Source organism: Crocodylus siamensis, chromosome 5 (assembly GCF_052110815.1).
Source record: "Crocodylus siamensis isolate JL-2025a chromosome 5, ASM5211081v1, whole genome shotgun sequence".
NCBI classification, from domain to species: Eukaryota; Metazoa; Chordata; order Crocodylia; family Crocodylidae; genus Crocodylus; species Crocodylus siamensis.
The window spans coordinates 79,852,664-79,871,709 of record NC_143399.1 but is presented as its reverse complement, the minus strand read 5'-3'; the positions used below and the strand labels follow the sequence as shown (position 1 = coordinate 79,871,709).

The following is a 19,046-nucleotide window of genomic DNA, read 5'->3' as shown; positions in this document are numbered from 1 at the left end:
CAACTTTTGCCTGATTTGGCCACAGAAAGCAGTCTATAGCTGTGACCAAACACAAGTGCGTGGCTGCAGACATCTTAAAAAATGGCTGATCTGGTGAAAAATATCACCCTCATTGCATGAAGTATCAGATAAGGGTACTTTTGAAAATGTAGCATTTTTTGTAACTTGTCTGCTGAGCTCCTAGCCTGTGCTGTTTTCAGAATGGGGGTGGAGGGAAGGGAGTTTAGTCTGGGGCTTTTTCAGCCCCCCCTAGAGGATTGGGTGGGTGTATTAGAGCCCCTCTCTCAGGTGGGGGCTCTAATTCACTCACTGTACCCTTCAGCACCAGTTGGGAAACCCCAAGAAGGAGCTCCCTCTGCTGCCTTCCCCCTCTCCCATTCTGAAAACTGGGAGCGCTGGCAGAGAGCCTGGCTGTTGCTCTGGGAACCTGGTTGCAGGCTCTGAGCCTTCAGCTACATTCCTCTCCCCCCTGGAACCAACAGTGAACTTCTGTTTGGTCTGGGATAAGGTTATAACTGAGAACACTTTGTAAAAATGGTTCTTAGTTACAGTGGGGAGCTGCACTTATGTCTGTACCCAATTTCTTGTGCTTATTTTTTTTCTTAGAATGCCAGATAATATAAAACTTGTTTAAACACAGTGAGAGTGATAAGACTAACGGTTCAGCTTTTGAGGTAGTGAAATGCTATGTTGTTTAGATGAGGGTTTAGAAAGAAGTGAAAAGCATTAAAATCATCTGTATGGATTTAGTCCATTATCTTGATGGCATATGTCAGTTTAGTTGCTCACTCCACCACTAGTGAGGCATCTGGCTGTGGGCTATTTTGTCCCCTAAATTCTTGTCACATGTTCATCGTGGTATAAACCATGCTACGTCAGCGATCTGGTGCAAACCCAGACTCAGGAGGCACCAGTCACCCATGTCTTCTGCAATGGGAAAGTGCCTATGATCTGATATTTCGTGGTCAGTGTGTTTTGTATGTTTTCTGTCTGATTCCACCTTGGATCAGTTAATGACTCTTGTTAAAGCCGGGGGGAGTGAGAGTATCAGATCTTTTTTTAATGCCAAAGCCTGGTGTGCATATCAGTTTGGAATGGCATACTATAAAAGTTAATCATGTATCAGCACTGTCTTGACTACCCTTATTTCATTAACCTAAAATATCATTGTAACCCTTGAGAATCTAGTCTCTTTTCCCAAAACTAGTTACGTTTCCAGTTTGATTGGGCAATGGTCTTTTCTTCCTAGGGTTCTTATTCTCAAAAGGAAAGGCTTTCACAGGTATAAATATGAGTAAATTTGTTGGAATAGAAGGAAAACTGATTTTAAGCATATTTTTTCCATATGAAAGATGTAGAAAGATGTAGTTGTGTAGGAATCCAAAAGGAGTAATTTTCTCATTCTTACACTTGCTCTTTAAGGGGTTGTTTTAGGTAAGTCTGCATCTCTTAGGGTCATTTTCAAAACCTGATTTTAGAGTTATTTTTTGTAAAAGTTGTGATAACCCCTTTCAAAATAAAGGCTGGAGAGTTTCTAAGTCAATTTCTCAGTACCATAATTAATTTTTGCGTGTGTTAACTTCATATTTGGTTATAGGCAGATCCAGGAGAAGGCATGGGAGGGAGGGTTGCATCCACATGGTCTTAATTGTGTTGCACGTGTGCAGTGAGCTCTCTTAGCTCACTGGCTTGTCAGTGCAGCTGCTGCCAGAGCCTGCTTTAGTGCAGCTTCAGAACCCAGAGAATGAACACCACTACCACTTGCCCCAGCCCTCACCCCCTTATCCCCTGTCAGATTTGATGGTAGGGAAAAAGGCTGTTCATCTTCTGGGTTCTAGAGACATGCTAATTTGGGCTGTAGTAACAGCTTTGCATGATGAGCCAGTGAGCCCAGAGAGCTCACTTGCATGTCACTCAGCTGGTCCCCAACACTTCCCTGCCCAAATCTGTGGATCCATCCCACTATTAAATTAAATGAGCAATTTGTTTCATCTGAACTCTGACGTGGGGAATGCTGCATTCAACAGTCTTACACATTACCCTCTACCCTTTCCACTTTAAAAAAAACATTTGACAGTGAGTAGGGTGGAAAGGAATAGTTTGAGGGTTAGGAGGATATCTAATGGGTTTATCTTACATTTATCCTCTTACCTTACATCAAGTCTTATGGGTGCCTAGAGCAGTGATCTCCAAAGTGGGGTGCACAAGACAATCCATTGGGGTGTGGGAAGAACATACTAGAACTTCTGTTTGTTTATATAAATATACATATATTGGGGGTGCATGCTCAAAAGTTTTTTTTACTGGTAGGGGTACATGATCAAAAAAGTTTGGAGACCACTGGCCTAGAGCACAGATTAGATTTAGTAATCTAAATAAATAGCAGCATTTTTGTATTTGGAAGTCTTGTTCTAGGCTAACATTGAAGACTGGTGACCTGATAACTTGATTTCTCCAGCTGTGGCTTTCACTGTCCAAAATTCTTTTTGTCGTTCCTCCCCCCCCCAAAACGAGGTAGACTACCTCTGAGGTAGGGTTAAATTAGATCGGGTCTGCCATTTTTAGAATGATTTAACTGTCCTGTAACTGATTTAACTGTAACTTCTGTACGGTTTGCACTTAGATTGACCTAATTAGGGATTCAAGTCTGCCTATACACATGCTCTGAGGTGGGGGGAGGGGAGGGACATTTTAATTAAAGCAGTTCCTAGGCAGCTGCTCTAATTAAAACACTGTACATCACATATTAAGCGCTTGCACATTTAAAAATAGCCATGGAATGCTTCATTTGTTGAGGTTTAGTTAGTTTGATTAATTGAGCCTGCTGTGATGCATTTTAATTAGCACACCAATGAGCAAGTGTATAAGCAGCCTAAGTGTAAAGTCTGCACTTGAGCAAACGAAGTTAGATCAGGTGACCACTTTTAATGGACTCTAACCTACCCCTACCTAACCTCCCCAAATATGTCTACCTAGCCCCAAAAATCTGTGGATTCATATGTAAGAGATGCCCATATTTTTGCTTTAAAGTATGTATTTTCTGTTCAGTATGGAACTCCTGCTGTAGCTGGGTTTCTGCTTGATTAAGAGCATTTCTTAATCTAACAATATATCCTGTGTTAAATAATATTCAGAGAGAATGAGTTCTCATTTTTAAAGGCTGACCACTTCTACAGGCAGGGTGGATGTAGCATGTTATAAATAAAGAGCTACTGGGAGGAATCTACTTTGCATTGGTGACTTTATTCCTTTTCATCTTTCCTTGTCTCATGCCATTCACATTTTCTTTTAGCTTTTTCTTCTCTCTTCCTGCCTTCCAGTCTTATTATCAAACAAACCACCTTTTCCTCTCAATCTGACTGACTTTAAATGTATTATATTAATTTAATAGTTTGGTGGTTTATTAGAAAAAATTGATGTCAGATTGAAAATCATGGGTTAAAGCATTAACAAACTACTAAAACAAATTTTTAAATAAAAAAATAAAGCAACCATTCCTACACAGTTCACTTCCTTGGAAATTATACACTTCAAATGAGTGTAGGCAAACATTTTGTGTTTAACAAAGTAAATATGGTTACCTCGACAGATATGAACTGAGACTTTGATTATACAATGGAGCAACTTCATTCCTTCTATATGTATCACTGGCCTCACTAAGTTTTCTGTTATGAAGGGTATTTCTTGTTTTGTTTTGCAGTTTTTTGGTAGAATTTTTTTTTTGTGGCCATTCAAAATTAACAAATCAGAATTGTAACTGTAACAAAAATGTGTTTTCCAATTCAGATGAATAGAAGACTTGTTTGGAAAAGCAACAGTCTCCTGGCTTTTTTCAGATCCACAGCTCCCCATTTCCAGGCACAATGGAAACCCCTGATCAGTATTTGGGTTCCATTTAATTTTACTTTCTAAGCACAGATGGCAAAATATGTAATATAAAACTAGTTAGGGAGCCAAGAATTCATCTTTTAGTGATTCACTGTCCCCTGTAAGTCTGCACAATGAGACTGAAACATAGGATGGTTCTTTCCACCCCACAACAAACAATAACGTTATGTGTCTGAGACAAGTCTCCTGACAAAAGGAAGGCATGATAAATGTGACAGATAAAAACATGTTGTATAGTACACTGCTGAAAGAGCTCATGGCTTTCTAGTGGTAAGGGTGATTATAAGAGCCCTGTAGAATAATAGACTGTAGAATATTGGGAGTTTTTGTAAAATCTGTGACACCACCAAAAAGGCACACCAGGCCAGTCAAAACAATACTTTCAGCAAACAGTTTGGATGCCCCACTGTGATGGGTAGTACTGCCAATGAGATGTCCCTTTGTAGGCTGTTGGTGCAGTCTTCATGATAAGGGACTTTAGATACTGAAAGTGTACCACGTGAATGGGTAATAGCTGTTCAAGAGCACGATTTCTTGAAATCTCTTTAAAAAAATTTTAATGTATAATTCAGCTTTTCTATGACATATATGCAATTTTGTCCTTCTGTTAAAGTTTCCGCATGCTCTTTGGCTGTTTACAGAGATTGCACTACCTCTCTCAGGAGACAGCCTTTTGCCCCCAGATCTTACAGACAGGCATTGAACCAAAACCAAACTGGAACCAAAGAACCAGTGTAAAACGGTATCTTGACTTGAACCCGAAGCGAAACTGAACCATAATTTGTCGTGTTCTACTGAACTTGAACGGGAATTGAACTGAAAAAAAAATGGGTTACCAGTTAAAATAAAGGTTCAGACTTTACTAAAGTGACATAATTTTTTTTTTTTTTTTTTTTTTTTTTAACTATATCAAACCTGCTGGTTTATTATGACACAAAAAAATAAAATAACATGCACATGAGATTGCTACCAGGAAGGCATGCCTCACATCTCGATATTGAATCCTTAGGATTTTTTTTTAAGCTAGCTATTTCTATCATGTTTTTCCCCTTCTTTTTGTGGTTCCTTAGTCTATATTATCAACAGACAATTAAGTTAAATGTTTGTGAGCAGCTGTAAATACTGCTGTTTTTTCTATTAGTGGACACTCATTCTTAATCCAGCAATGCCAACTCTTACGAAATTATTGTGAGACTCTCAATTTCTAAGTAAAATGAATGCGACTCATGATAGAACTTTGAAATCTCAGGATTATTTTTATTCTGGTGTGTGTAGAGCAGTACCTAGCAGGTGAGTCGTGGAGGGGAAGGGGTGAGAGGAGAGGGAAAAGGGAGGCAGATTAAGGCCCCCACTGAGGAAATGAGATGGGGCACGGGCTGGGGTAAATGGGGCCCTGGGGCCAAGGTGGGTCATGCAACAGACCTGGGGAGGGGGATATGTGTAGCTCCCTACCACTATGCACACCCACGGGGGAGCCACGGGTGGCATGCATCCCCTGGATTTGTGCATGGGACAGAGGTGGGCTGCAGCCTGCGGCCCTGCACCCTGCTGCCTTTGTCCCAGGAGCTGCGCAGTGCGGCAGCACATAACTCCCAGGGCAAAGGCAGCAGGGCTCAGAGGCAACAGCCCACCTCTACCCCACTCACAAATCCAGGTGGCACGTGCCCCCCATGCCTCTCCCAGGGGTGCGTGCAGCGGCAGGGAGCTGCTCCCCCCTGCGCCTCCTGGACAAGCCTCCAGTGGTTCTGTTGCATGACCCACCCTAGCCCCCTGCCCCAATCCTTCCCTTACTATGGGGGCCTCAATCTGCGCCCCCACCCCCACCCTCTGGTGGCAAGTCAGAGCTATACAGTCAAGAAATGGTATGAAACTCTTAATATATGACAGCTCACAGGACATTTTAACTTTTTAACATCACTTAGGATTTTTTTAAGTCTAACTTCACCCTTAAAATATCTGCTGAGGCTACTGGTGTAATACAGTGAGGAGTTCACTCTTCTGCCTGTACACTGCAGCTTGCAGTTGAAGATTCACCAAAGGAATGTACAATCTCTAACATAATTCATGAAGTTGTTGTGTGTGTAAAAAATTGGAAAAGTCCAACAATATTGGTAATAATGAGGAAGTGAAGTCAAAATACTCTATCATAAATTGTCCTCCTAAATAGCATTCTACTTATGACATGCTCGAGAGAGTTTTGAGAGGGACTTGGGGCTCAGGAATTTGTCAGGACATAGCCACCTCACACCATGAGCTTAATCTTGCAGAAGCAGAATGGAGTGCCATTTAAGGTGTAACAATTGCACTAAAACCTGCTAAAGTAATAACAGGAAGACAACTAACTGGGTGACTTTTATGGTGCTTGGTTAAATTGCCAGTTGGAAACAGAAAACCCGCATCCACTTCAGCTCAGTCCTTACTGGCTTCCAGGAAAAAATGAGGAAAAAAAGCTGTTTGATCGCTCTCATTTCATAGATTTCATAGACATTTGGGCTGGAAGGGACCTTGGAAGATCTTCAAGTCCAGCCCCCTGCCCGAGGGGTAGGAAGTCAGCAGGGGTCATAGGATCCCAGCAAGATAAACATCCAAATATCTCTTGAAGGCATTCAAAGTAGGTGCTTGAACCACCTCTGGTAGCAGTCTATTCCAAACCTTGGTGGCTTGGACAGTAAAGAAGTTCTTCCTTATGTCCAGCCTAAAATGGTAATGGAGGAGTTTGTGACTTTTTGACCTTGTCCTCCCTTGGGGTGCTCCCCCAGATCCTGGTGAGTACCCCTTATAAACTTATAGGCAGCCACCAGATCACCCCTGAGCCTGTGCTTTTCCAGGATGAAGAGTCCCATAGCTGCTCTTAGTCTGTCATCATAAGGTCTGTTTTTCTGACCTCTGATCATGCACATGGCTCTCATCTGCACTCAAGCTTCTCCACATCCTTTTTGAATTGTGGAGCCCAAAACTGGATGCAGTACTCCAGCTGCAGCCTCACCAAGGCCGAGTACAAGGGGAGAATGACATCCTGGGATTTGCTTGAGAAGCATCTATGGATGCAAGCCAGTGTTTTGGTCGCTTTACTAGCTGCAGCATCACATTGAAGGCTCATGCTCATCTTGTGGTTAATCATGACGCCCAAGTCTCTTTTGTCCGTAGTGCTAGCCAGCATACCACTGCTGAGCCTGTAAGGGTGCTGCGAGTTTTTCTTCCCAAGGTAGAGAACCTTGCGTTTTTTTTGGTGTTAAATGCCATCAGGTTCTCATCTGTCCATTTCCTGAGCATTGGCTTTCCTGGTTCACTCCCTGGAGGTCTGGACCAGTGCAGAATATTCCTCCTTGGAGGTGGATCCTGTTATCCATCCTTTGTAGCTCTTTCTTTTTAGATGCAGGAGGTCCGCTAGTTCTCTGCAGAGCCGAGGTGGCTGCTGTGCCCTCGTGCTGCCTTTCCTCCAAGATGGAATAGAATTAGCTTGTGCATTGAGGATCACTCCCTTGAGGACCAACCACTCATCCTGAACTCCCCTCCCCTTTGGGTTGTGGTCCCTTAGGGCCTCTCTGACAAGCCTCCTGAGCTTGTCAAAGTCAGCTTTCCTGAAGTCGAGGACTTCTGTATTGCTGACTGACTTACCAGCTTTACGGCAGATGGTGAAGGTGACCAGCTCGTGGTCACTGTCACCCAGCTTCCCTCTGATCATTAGGTCACTGATAAGGTTGTTCCCCATTGCCAGTACCAGGTCGAGCAACGCTTTACCTCTCGTCGGCCTGTAGACTTCTTGCTTTGGATAAAGCTCATCCATACACGTGAGAGAGCTTTGCAACCAATTGGATTTGGCCGAGTACTCTTCCCGCAAGATGTCTGGGTAGTTGAAGTCTCCCATGAGAACCATGGACTGGGACTGGGCAGCCTTGGCCAATTCCCTGGCAAACTCCTGGTCAAGCTGTGTATGTACCTTGTGTATGTCCCTTGATCCTAGATACCAGATCCTTCTGTCAGAAGAAGAAAACATCAAGGCAGTGTTTCATTTAACCAGTACAGGCACAAAAAACGGGAAATTCTTCATTCATTCAGAAGTTGAAGTCAGTGATATTATAGAATCAAAGGCCCATGTGTCTGGAAGCAAAAGATCAGATGCCCCCCAAAAGGTAGGGCCGTATCTTGAGTCATTTGCAGCTTGAACCATGTCTCAGTAGAAAGGAAGACATTAAAATACTGGGAACAAAAAAAAAAAAAATGCCAAGCCTAAACTGTATTAACTGGCAACAACTGAAATGGCAGTTCCAGCAATATAGGTGAGTGCTGAAGGAACATTTTTCAGGCCTCAAATTTATTCAGTCAGCACAGAGGTTCAATATGACACAGCAGATATTAGGATATGTTAGTTTAGTCGAGTCAAACAAATTGTTCATGAAAAAGTAATTGTTTGGACAAGACAAATACTTGCCAAAGCCATGTAAAGTTGAAGTCAAGTGAGATCAAGTTAAAAAGGAACATTACTTGTATAAACTTCAAATTAGTATTACAAATTTTTCAAAGTTTCTATTTTAAAAGCTTATTTTTATTCTGAAATTAGTAAACTATTTCTATGCTATGCACAAAAGAAATTTGAACTGTTGTGAATTGGTAACCAAACCACTTTCTTTATTTGGTGGCGTAAACCAGAACTTGGAAGAACTCCTTTTATCCCAAACCAATTGAGTGTACATCTCAACCTAAACTGAACCCAAATAAATACTGGTTTGATTCCCTGTACAGACATACCCATTGTCCTGTTTAAGTACCTATGAAGTGTTGGTCTACTATCTTGCACACTCTCCTCTCTCCCCACCCCCATCACTGTGTGCATCTAAGTTAATTGTGGGTCATTCACATTAATTGCTAGTCGTTCTAGGGACAAGCCTATTGCTGGCCACATGCTAGCCAAAGAGCAGCAATACTGATTGGAAGAGCTACCTGTGTAAATGTCCGTCACTCCTGTTTTGGTACAGGTCAAAACCTAGGACAGTCGGTGCTGTTTTAGGTGAGATGTTTGTTTACAGGCTTTGGGTGTCATTTCTTCCTTCCAATCATAAACCCAAGATTTTTCCATTTCCAAACATCTTTTATCTTGTTTTCAGTTTTTCCAAATGTACAATAAAATAGCTCTTAATTTTTGTTTTGTATAATAGTAGGTTGTGAGTTTCTAGCAAGTTGTACATTGTTAAGTAAATTGCAGCTAAATTATTGAAGTTCAGGATAAGCTTCAGCTTTCTCTTCTCTGTCACTAAGCTCCCTTTTCTCTAATTTTACAGCTATGTTATCCTTCCACTGTAGTTGCCTTAATGAAAATAACAACAAAGTACAAAGTATTAGAATAGCAATTAATAAATTAAGATAGGGAAAGAGATCTTTGAATATCAGAGGAGGAGAGTACTTAAGTTTCACTATGCCTGAGAATTCTTCTACTTAACACCTATGCTCTTCTTTGAAAATGATTTTTTCTTGGGCCTACGCAGGCTTTAGCAAACAGCCAATTGATATTTTAGGATTATTTTCTTTAATTTTATCTAATTTTCAATTTATATGAGGCAGTTTTTATATAGGTTAGTGCAGAGCATGGCACACAAAGGCATTTTGCTTGGCACGTGCCTTGGGGCAGATGAGGGGGAAGGGGCCAGGGTTGTGCTGCCACAAGAAGGATCAGACCCCTCACAGATCCCCTGCCATCCACCCCCCCACACACCAACATCGTACAAGTCAAGGTTGCAAGTGTTTTTGGCACTCTGCCCCAAAATATTGCTGACCCCTAGATTAAAGTGACTATTTTCAAAAATGATAGTACCTGGTGGGGGGGAGGGGTGTATGAATGATATTTTTAAGTTCTCATCCATACACATGGATCTAGTAGTAAATGTGATTGACCTTTGCAGGAGTCTGTACAGGTGCAGAGGTCTGCACTGGTCAATTTTAAATAAAGATCACTGGTTAAATAGTAAACAAGTAATGGGACTATAGGTGTCTCTTGCTTTATGCAGTACATGCATCCCTGGAAAGCAGCACGAAACTCAAATTCACATAAAGGGAACCCACTTTACAATGTAACAAATAAGGATACTTTCCAAGACCTCGACTGGACTGACCGCCAGACCCATTTCTACCACTTTTACAAGACAATATTGATACTCACCAACAGTAGACAGAGATAAGCTAGCAGGATGTTTGGAAGCCATAATGGGAATGGCAACTATGTGTTACAGACTGTAAGAGAAGACCACAGATCCACACAGGAGACTATATTTTGGTGTGTATCACTCCCACAATGCACTGCACAAAGCAGCTGATTGTGGGCTTCCACCACACCGATTACATAAGAGTGAATTTACCTCACATATAATGAATTTTTGGTATAAAAAGGGTCATTGCATAAGAGCAAATTCACACCTACAGAGCCCACATAAAGCGAGGGAAACCTATATTGTTTAATATTTTTGATAAATTCAGCAGGTAGAAGAAATTAAGTTATTTGCTAAGTGCCTTATATGCATCTCCAAATACTGTAACCTTCTGAAAAATGTGTAGAGTATAATATTTCCATGTGCTTAGGAAGTTTTTGTGCAAACTTATGTGATCATAATTATGAAATTTTTAGCGTGTACTGAGCTCACATATGAGCTTGGCTTAGCTATGAGGAAATGTGCATCATCTGAATTTTGGCTGCATTATTTAGGTGTAGAATTTGTGTCTAAAAGCATGTAAAAGGCACCAAATACATGGGACTAACTCATTGCCTCTAGTTCGAAAAGTATGGCAAATTTTGATTGTTATGATTTTCCTTCATGTTGATGACCATACAAATTACATTTCTTAAATATAAATAGGACAGGTATTCTCCATATCTGTATTCTTCCAGTACTTTTTTTACCTCTGGTTCTTGTTTAAAGATGGAAGTGGAAGGACCATTGCTTCAGTGTCCCTGCCTTAGTGTATATATATGTTAATAAGTATTAACAGACAGTACATTTCTGTATTTATATAACTGTTTTTTTCTTAATTTCTATATTAGCGGATATAGCTCAAAGATACAGAATAAGCAAATATCCAACCCTAAAGCTGTTTCGAAATGGAATGATGATGAAGAGAGAGTATAGAGGCCAGAGATCAGTGACTGCAATAGCAGACTATATAAGACAACAGAAAAGCAATCCTATTCGAGAAGTCCAAGATTTGGAAGAAATTCACTCTGTTGACGTAAGTCTCTTGATTTCCTTTCAATGACATCAGTGTATTTTGGCTCTGTATGTTGAGACAAATGAATTTGATGCATTGATTTTTTTTTTTTTCTTCTATTCAGAAAAATATAGTCAGCTTTCATATTCTCAAAGGTCAGAGTAACTTCAAGTAACTCTACCCATACATTGTCACTTATGGGTGTGTCTCGTTTAGGCCCCCTCTACACATTGCAGGTATCACACAATTAACTGGCTAATAGCACAATTACCTTAAGAGCACACAGGTAAAGTAACTATACTATAACAAAAAGGTCTAACCGGCTATGTACTAACTTTATAGCTGGCTGCAATTGAATTTTAGTTAGCATGTGTAGTGAGGTCTCCCCTGTGACTGGGAGCCCCATCACCTGACGGGGCCCCAACTGCAGAGGTGCACTATGTCCAGCATGAAATGTCTGAGCCCTGGGGATTGTGGCTGTTGTGATTCCCCAAGACTTAAGGGTGTGTGAACCCTCTTGGCCCCAGCTGTGCTGCGTACCCAGCCGAGACCGAGACACCCTGCAAGTGACAGGGCTCCTGGTCTAGGCTGAACATGAGGCAAAGCCGAGACTGGAAGACCACCCCTCCATGATGAAGCTCCATTCTTGGAGGTTTTCAAAACCCAGCTAGACAAGCTTTGGTTGGGATGATTGAGTTGCGGATGGTCCTGCTCTGAGCAGGGGGTTGGGCTTGATGACTTCCTGAGGTGCCTTCCAACCCTAATTTTCTATGATTCTATGAAACAGCCCTCCTGGTAGTGATTACATTGGTACAAAAAATGAGTGAACTGTAATCCCTCCTGGTAGTAACTCTTCCCCCCACCCTCACCCTGCCCCAACCATACCATCTTTGTCCTTGAAAGGTATTCTTGAAGACTTGTCCGGATTTGTTACTGACTTTCATTTGTGGCAGCAGATAATATTTGTCATTACTTTATCATTACTCAATATCTTTACTGTATTTGCTGGGTGTTAAAAGTACTTTGGCCTATTACCTTCATTGAACCAACTCATTTAGAAAGTCTCCACAGCTCCTTGTTTTCATAGCAAAGATCTAAGGGCACAACAACATTGACCCAACAGTTGGGCTGTATAAAATTGTTATGAGACTGCTAGGATGCCATTTATTACCTGTAATATGGGCACATTCCATCAGAGCCCATGCTATTTCTGTGGTGTTCCTCCATAATGTTTCTATAGGTAACGTGGCGCTCAATCTATACTTTTACAAAGTGTTATGCTGTTGCGGAAGCATCAAGAGCTGATGCTGCACGTGGTGTAGCAGTCCTGTAACTGCTGTTTGCTTCAAGGGACTCAAAGACCCATTTCCATATATGCAGGCACTGTTCTGGAATGACCCACCCGTGAGAATGTGCTTGTGGATGGGGAAAACAAAACAAGTGGAGTTCTCTATGATGTGTTATCCACATACAAATTCACATCCCATCTTCCTTGTCCTCTTGCTCAGAATCAAGAGTAATATATAGGAATCTGCAGTTGAGATGAACTCATGAACAGGGAGTGCACTCTTCCCATTTGTTCATCACAAGGGCATGAGGAGCATTGAGACTAGGGCTCATTCTACAGATACTGCAAAGGCGAAAAATGTCTCTAGGCAAAGTAAGACATCCACAAATCAGAACATGTATGTGGACACCACATCGCAAAGTATTCTACTTACTGGCAAGTAACTTTTGTTTTTCCAGTATTTGAGGGGAATGTCAGAATTCAATTTTACATTTTAACCATATAGAATTTAAGTTTAATCAGATATCTTGGAAATGATTTTATTTTTTAATTCACGCTGGTCATCCTGAATAGGCCAAGAAATTCATAAACTTTCTTTGAAAGAATATATTCTGTAACCATTCTAGTAGGAAATCCTGGATTGTTGTATGGTTATACCACATTTGGAGGCAGATTGTTGACAGCCATTAACTATGTTTTTGATTAAGGGGGGAAAGTGAAAACCTGTTCTGTCTGTAACACTTCTTGAAGGGAGTAATAACCTTTGATTTGCAAGAAACTATAACTGCCTGCTTTTATTTTACAGCGCAGTAAAAGAAATATCATTGGATATTTTGAGCAGAAGGACTCTAATAACTATAGAACTTTTGAAAGAGTATCAAATATTTTGCATGATGATTGCGTCTTCCTCTCTGCATTTGGGTAAGTTTCTTTCTAAAATGCATCAATTGCATGAATTCACTGATACTGAAAACATGTTGCTCATAAATTTCAGAAAATGTTTTGGAGAGAAATTTTGGCATGTTAAAGAAATCAAAATATGAAGGATTGGAGTCTAATAGCAGGTCTCCATGTGCTGATAGCCTAGAACAGGGCTGCCAAGCTCATGGCCCCCAACAAGTTAACCCACGGTCCCCCTCTGGGCACTGCTTCCCTCATCACTCTAGGCATTGCTGCCAGGATCTTGGGCTCCACTTCTCTCCTCCAGCTTCTACTTCCTGCCCACATCCCTAGTGTAGGGCAGCACAGTCCACATTGCTGAAGCAGCCCATGGCCAGGAGGCTTGAGGGAAGATGGGACTGTGGACAGCCCTGGTCTATGAGAACAAACAAAAAATGAATTTTGCTCAATGACTCTTCCTAGTCTTAGTTCATATAGTGCAGGCTTGTCCGGCATATAGCCCACAGGCCGCCATGCAGCCTGCCAAGCCATTTTCTGAGGCCCAAGCTGCTGCAATGGGAAACGGAAGTAAACACCATTTACTTTCGTTCCCACCCCTGGTCCCTCCCCCAGCCCCTCAGCAGCTTCCTAATGGCTGCAGAAGGGCTGGGGAAGGGACAAGGTTCCCATACGCACCGCATCAGCTTTATGTTGCCGACGCGGTGCAGCTCCTCCCCTCTCCCCTCATTTCATGGTGTCCCTTCCTAGCCCTGCCCCTCCCTTCCTCATTTGCATGCCAGCCCCGCACTGGTCCCTGCAGGCTGGAGCAGGTCATGATGCAGCAGGCACGGGGGGTGTGGATGCCAGCTTGGAGGGATGCTGCGGCTGGGCCCGCAGAAGATGCTGCTGCTATGCTTGTGGCTGTTGGGGCGGGAAGCTGGCGCCACTCCCACCTCCCCGCATACCCCCTTGATTTCCCCCCCATACCCACAGACATTGTGCGGGGGGTGATGAGTCACGGGCCCCAGGGAGGGAGGGAGCCCCGCCAGTCAGGCTGTCCCAGGGGAGAGGGAGCAGGGGGGGTGTTCCTGCATGTCCTGCACCTGCCTGTAGGGTCCGCGCACATCCCCCTGGCTGCTGAGCCCATGCGCGCAGGTGTGGGAGCATCCTCGAGGCCGCCCAGGTGGCAGGGAGGACATGACGGGGTCAGGCGGCGCCCCCTGTGCCCCCAGGTCGCAACCAGACTGGACAGGCCACGTGAGCGCCTGCTTCTGCCCCCCTGGCAGGATGTCGCTTCAAGAGGGCACCTGCAGATAAGAAATTAAAGATCTGTGATGCGTTTCAACCAAGTATTAGAAAACTAGGAGGCACGAAACCATGGTAATAGAAAGCTCTGCTAACCTTTGGAAAAATCAGATCCCTACAACAATTCTCTGGAGTAAATACAGCACAATGTCAATAGGGGTTTTGCGTTCAAAAATGACTTTTACCCCTCTGCAAATTGTGGCTTTCCATGTGGACAAAGGCAGGGAATTAAGGGTGCAGCAGGGTGGTACGCTCCTCTCCAGCACTGCTAGGGGGTTGTTGAAAATAAAAGAGTGCTACCAGACCAAATTGTTTTTATTTGGATTTTAAACCACATTTCCAGACCCATTTCATTGTCACTACCTGCAACTTCATTGGTGTCAAAGGTCACGTGACATCACTTCCTGATGTGATACCGCTTCCTGTGAGGTCTTTGAATATGGCTCGCCGGCCCACTGGGTGATAAAAAGTTCATGATCCGGCCCCACATTCAAAAAGGTTGGACACCCTTGATACAGTGAAATGTAATTTTGTTCAGATTGCTTTTTTCTTTTTTTTGCTTTTCTTTTTACTATTGCTTCATCAGTTAGTGTGTCACTGTTTTATAGCCCAGAGTGACATTGGTACTGTTAGCTAAAGCTTTCCTAACAGTTACATTTTAAAAATAACTGCTGGTGGATTTTCTTTAGTAGATACTTAAACTCCCTGTAATTTTTCAGGTGTATTCAATCAGTCCTTTGTAGCAATCTCTTACCAATAACCTGTTTCTTTAAAAATTCAGTAGCTTATCTGTGCTGGTGAAAAAAATAGCTGTTCAATTTCTCACCTGCAAACCATACTAATAGCTATAAAATTCCCAAATCCAGGTTTTCTAGAACATTATAGGCACAATTGATAAGAGCATTGGAGTAGCAGTGTCTTCTCTACTCACTCATTAATGATGCATTCTTCCACCTCAACACGCACTGAAACCTGTTCTTAGTAAGATCTGTATTTAAACACCTTTTTTGATTTATTCATTTTCATTATAAATGCAGGCAGGGCTAGAGAATCAGCTCATTTTCAAATGGCATTTGTTTGCAAAAGACATTTTTCAGTGAAGCACAAAATTTCCTAAAAAGCAAAATGTCTTACTGCAAACTCTACTTTTGCAAAAGGTCCTAGGCTCGTGTTTGCGTAAACAAATGAGTAGCAATTTTTTTTCCTGTTATAGAAGTGTTGTTTGTACATTTGCAATTAATAGTTTTTTCCCCCACAAAACAGCTCCTGTCTTGACAAAATATACATGGGTACGCTACAGGAGAGCTTGAATATCTCACCCAAGTGTTTGTTTTAGATGCAGGAAGTTAAGGGTCTTATCCCCATTGAAAGCCTCGGAGTTAAATTGCCTTTTGTTCCCTGAAAAATTCCTGGCTAATGGCATAATAAGATGCACAGTTTTTAACTCTGGTTATCAGTGGTCAGTAATAATTCATTTAAACAATCAGAATGTACTTGCTTACACAGATGCTTACTGTTTAACAAAAAAAGAGAGAGTTTAAGGCAACTTGATTATAGTGCCGGGCCTGGTATTTTCCAACATGTTTTTAACATCAAAACAGCACTATAGAAAGTGCTGAAAATCCTATGCATAAATATCACCAGGTAAAAACAGTCCATCTTTCTGCTGAAAAGAGAGTTGCAGAGGAGAGGCAAGATTCTGCATATTTGATTTTTTGATTTCTGTTTCTCTCCACTGAAGAATCCAAAAACTGCTTTAATACCTGTTCTGCTCTGCATGAAATTTATTTTGTCAGCTAAAGCACAGGATCAGTCTCTGAGCTGTGGTTTATAAAGTTTCTACCGTGGATTATTCTTTGAGAAACTAATACCTATTGACCTTTCTTTCCCACTAGCCCAGGGGTAGGCAATTATATCAGGTGGAGGGCCACTTACCAAGTTCTGGCAAGCTGTTGAGGGCCACATGCGTATCCCCGCCCCTTGACAGGTGCCACAGCCCCAGGTCACTGTCTTGTGACTGGAAGTCGTAGTTTCATAGTTGGTGGGGTCGGAAGGGACCTGAGCAGATCATCAAGTCTGACCCCCTGCCATGGCAGGAAAGAATGCTGGGGTCAGGTGACCCCGGCAAGGTGTTCGTCTAGCCTCCTCTTAAAGACCCCCAGGGTAGGAGCCAGCACCACTTCTCTTGGAAGTTGGTTCCAGATCCTAGCTGCCCTGACAGTGAAGTAGCGCCTCCTGATATCTAGCCTGAATCTACCTTCTGCCACCTTGTAGTCCCACCCCCTAACCTCTGACCTTTGCCACCAGAAGTCCCTCCCCTTGCCGCCAAAAGTACTACTTTCAGCAAGGGGTTTTGCCATCTTGGAACCAGAAAAATACCAAATTCTATGCTAAAACATCCATTAATTTGATTTTTAAAAATATCTTTGTCCTGATTTACATTTGTTTGTATAGCGCACATAGAGGTGGTTGTATATAATAGCTTAAAGTAAAGTCTTACTCTTGTATATTCTGGGGAGTCTGTGGGGGGGATGGATAGGTATGTGGGGTGTGGGTGTGGGGTTGTGTGGATCTGGGGGTCTGGGTACATGTGTATGGCAGGGTGTGTGCGTGGGACTTGCCACACACACACACACACACACACACACCCCCACCCACCCACCCACCCCCCTATCTGTGCTCCTGTCCAGCAATGCAACGAGGAGCCACATGGTGCTGGAGCAGTGCATGGGCACAAAAGCTAGGAAATGGCTGGGGGTGGGGCAGGGTCCTACAACTGAACCCTGGGTCCTACTGCCTCTGGCTCCTGTCATCTTGGACAGGCAGGCAGGAGTCTTTCTGAATTTCTGAACCCATGGGGAACCTCACAGGTGGGGCAGAGGTTGAGCACACCTGGTCTATGTGGCTTGGTACTATGGGTCCACTGGAGTGTGAAATTTTCCAGAGATATTTCCTTTTGAGTCCCTAAGAGGGTATTCTCCTGCTCTAAAAAGAAACCATAAACACTAGACATCTGCTGCCTTGAGGCATGCCCATCAGTTGCTGCTGTTTCCTCCTCTTCCACCCTACTTCCACCAGTTACCTTGCAGCCTTCAGAGTCTCTCAGAGTTACCAGTTTCAGTAATACAAAATAACATTTTGGCATGTCATTTACACCCCCTTCCATCTGATGGCAGGCAGAACATTTAACAATGTGGTGTAGGAATATTTAGCATCTCTCAACCTTCAAGATGCTTCTTTTTCATATAGCAGACATACTTTCCAATTGGAAATACTTCTGATTTATGGTGGATCAGGAACATTATCAGCTGGGGGGGGGAGGGGGGAGGGTTGTGCTGCTGATTGACTGAGAGGCCAAAACCACAGCAAAAATAAGAGAGTAGAAGTAGTGCCACTTGCCAAGGGATGCTGCCATGCTTTTCAGTAGGTCATGGAAAAATGCAGATTGCTGTAGTTTGTAAATGGAGATTTTCTGTGTTTTTTCTCACAGGAAAACTAAGTGATCTGTTTCACTTCATTTTGGCGATCATTTAAAACAAATCCAATAGATTTTTACATCAGAGATTAATACAAAGCCCCATTTATTCAGCTCCAATGCTGCCTTATTTTGTGGTCAAGAATCCTCCTGAATGTCTTCCCTGCCAATACCTCTGGTCCTATAAGATGAGACCAGGCCAACATGGTCATTAGGGATGGATGTAAATACATTTTAAAAATTATCTGTTTAACCTCCACTAATTATATTGGTTAAATGGTTAACTGATAACACAGCAGTTTGGACACAGGAGCCTTTTGGGATGGGGGGACACTGGAGTGGGGAGTAGGGCAAGCCCAACCAGACAGCACAGGCCAGGTGAAGCCCCATGTTGGGTGGGAGGGAGGGAGCCCCTGCAAATGAGCAGCTAATAGTTTAACTGATGAGTCATTAGGCCGCACACTGTTTTCCACTTTAACTTCCTATGGGTACTAGTGCCCCCTTGCCCCTCACCTGGTTAACTGGTTCAGATTTTCAAGACTGTTAGAAGAGGAACATTTCAGCCATTCTAGAGTCTGTTCTGGGGCATTTGGACTTCATCAGCTTGCTCAAAGTCCAAACTACTATCTCAGCTTACCTTTTTCTGGTTGAGGTTTGACATTTTCTCACCTGTAGTAGTGTTGGACTGAACCCTGCAGATTCATTGTATCCAACTGCTGTAATCCTCACTCAAGAATCATCAGGGGTCATAGAAATGATCTTCCAACTGGTTGATACTCAAAGAGCAAGTTTTGTACAAGTCACAACAGACTTTCTGAACAAAATCCCAGACATTAGTTATCTCCCTCATCAGGTCATACTTGCTACCACAGATGTTACCAACCCATATACTAGCATCCCTTCCTATAAAGTTATCACAGCCTGCCTGAAATGCATCCAAAGCCACAGATGACAGTTTTCCAACCACAGCATTTTGCATGACTACTCCATTTCATCTTCACCCACAACAATTTTTAC

General features: G+C 42.7%; 1 protein-coding gene across 2 annotated transcripts in view; it reads left to right on the top strand.

The window, feature by feature from the left end:
- ERP44 (endoplasmic reticulum protein 44) overlaps positions 1 to 19,046 on the top strand; it is a 109,647-nt gene that overhangs the window by 62,722 nt on the left and 27,879 nt on the right. For both annotated transcript variants that reach the window (XM_090049452.1, XM_090049453.1), the window contains 2 exons: positions 10,919 to 11,103; positions 13,176 to 13,291. In XM_090049452.1, the coding sequence (XP_089905578.1) occupies positions 10,919 to 11,103; positions 13,176 to 13,291 (301 nt within the window). The remainder of the gene's footprint in view (positions 1 to 10,918; positions 11,104 to 13,175; positions 13,292 to 19,046) is intronic.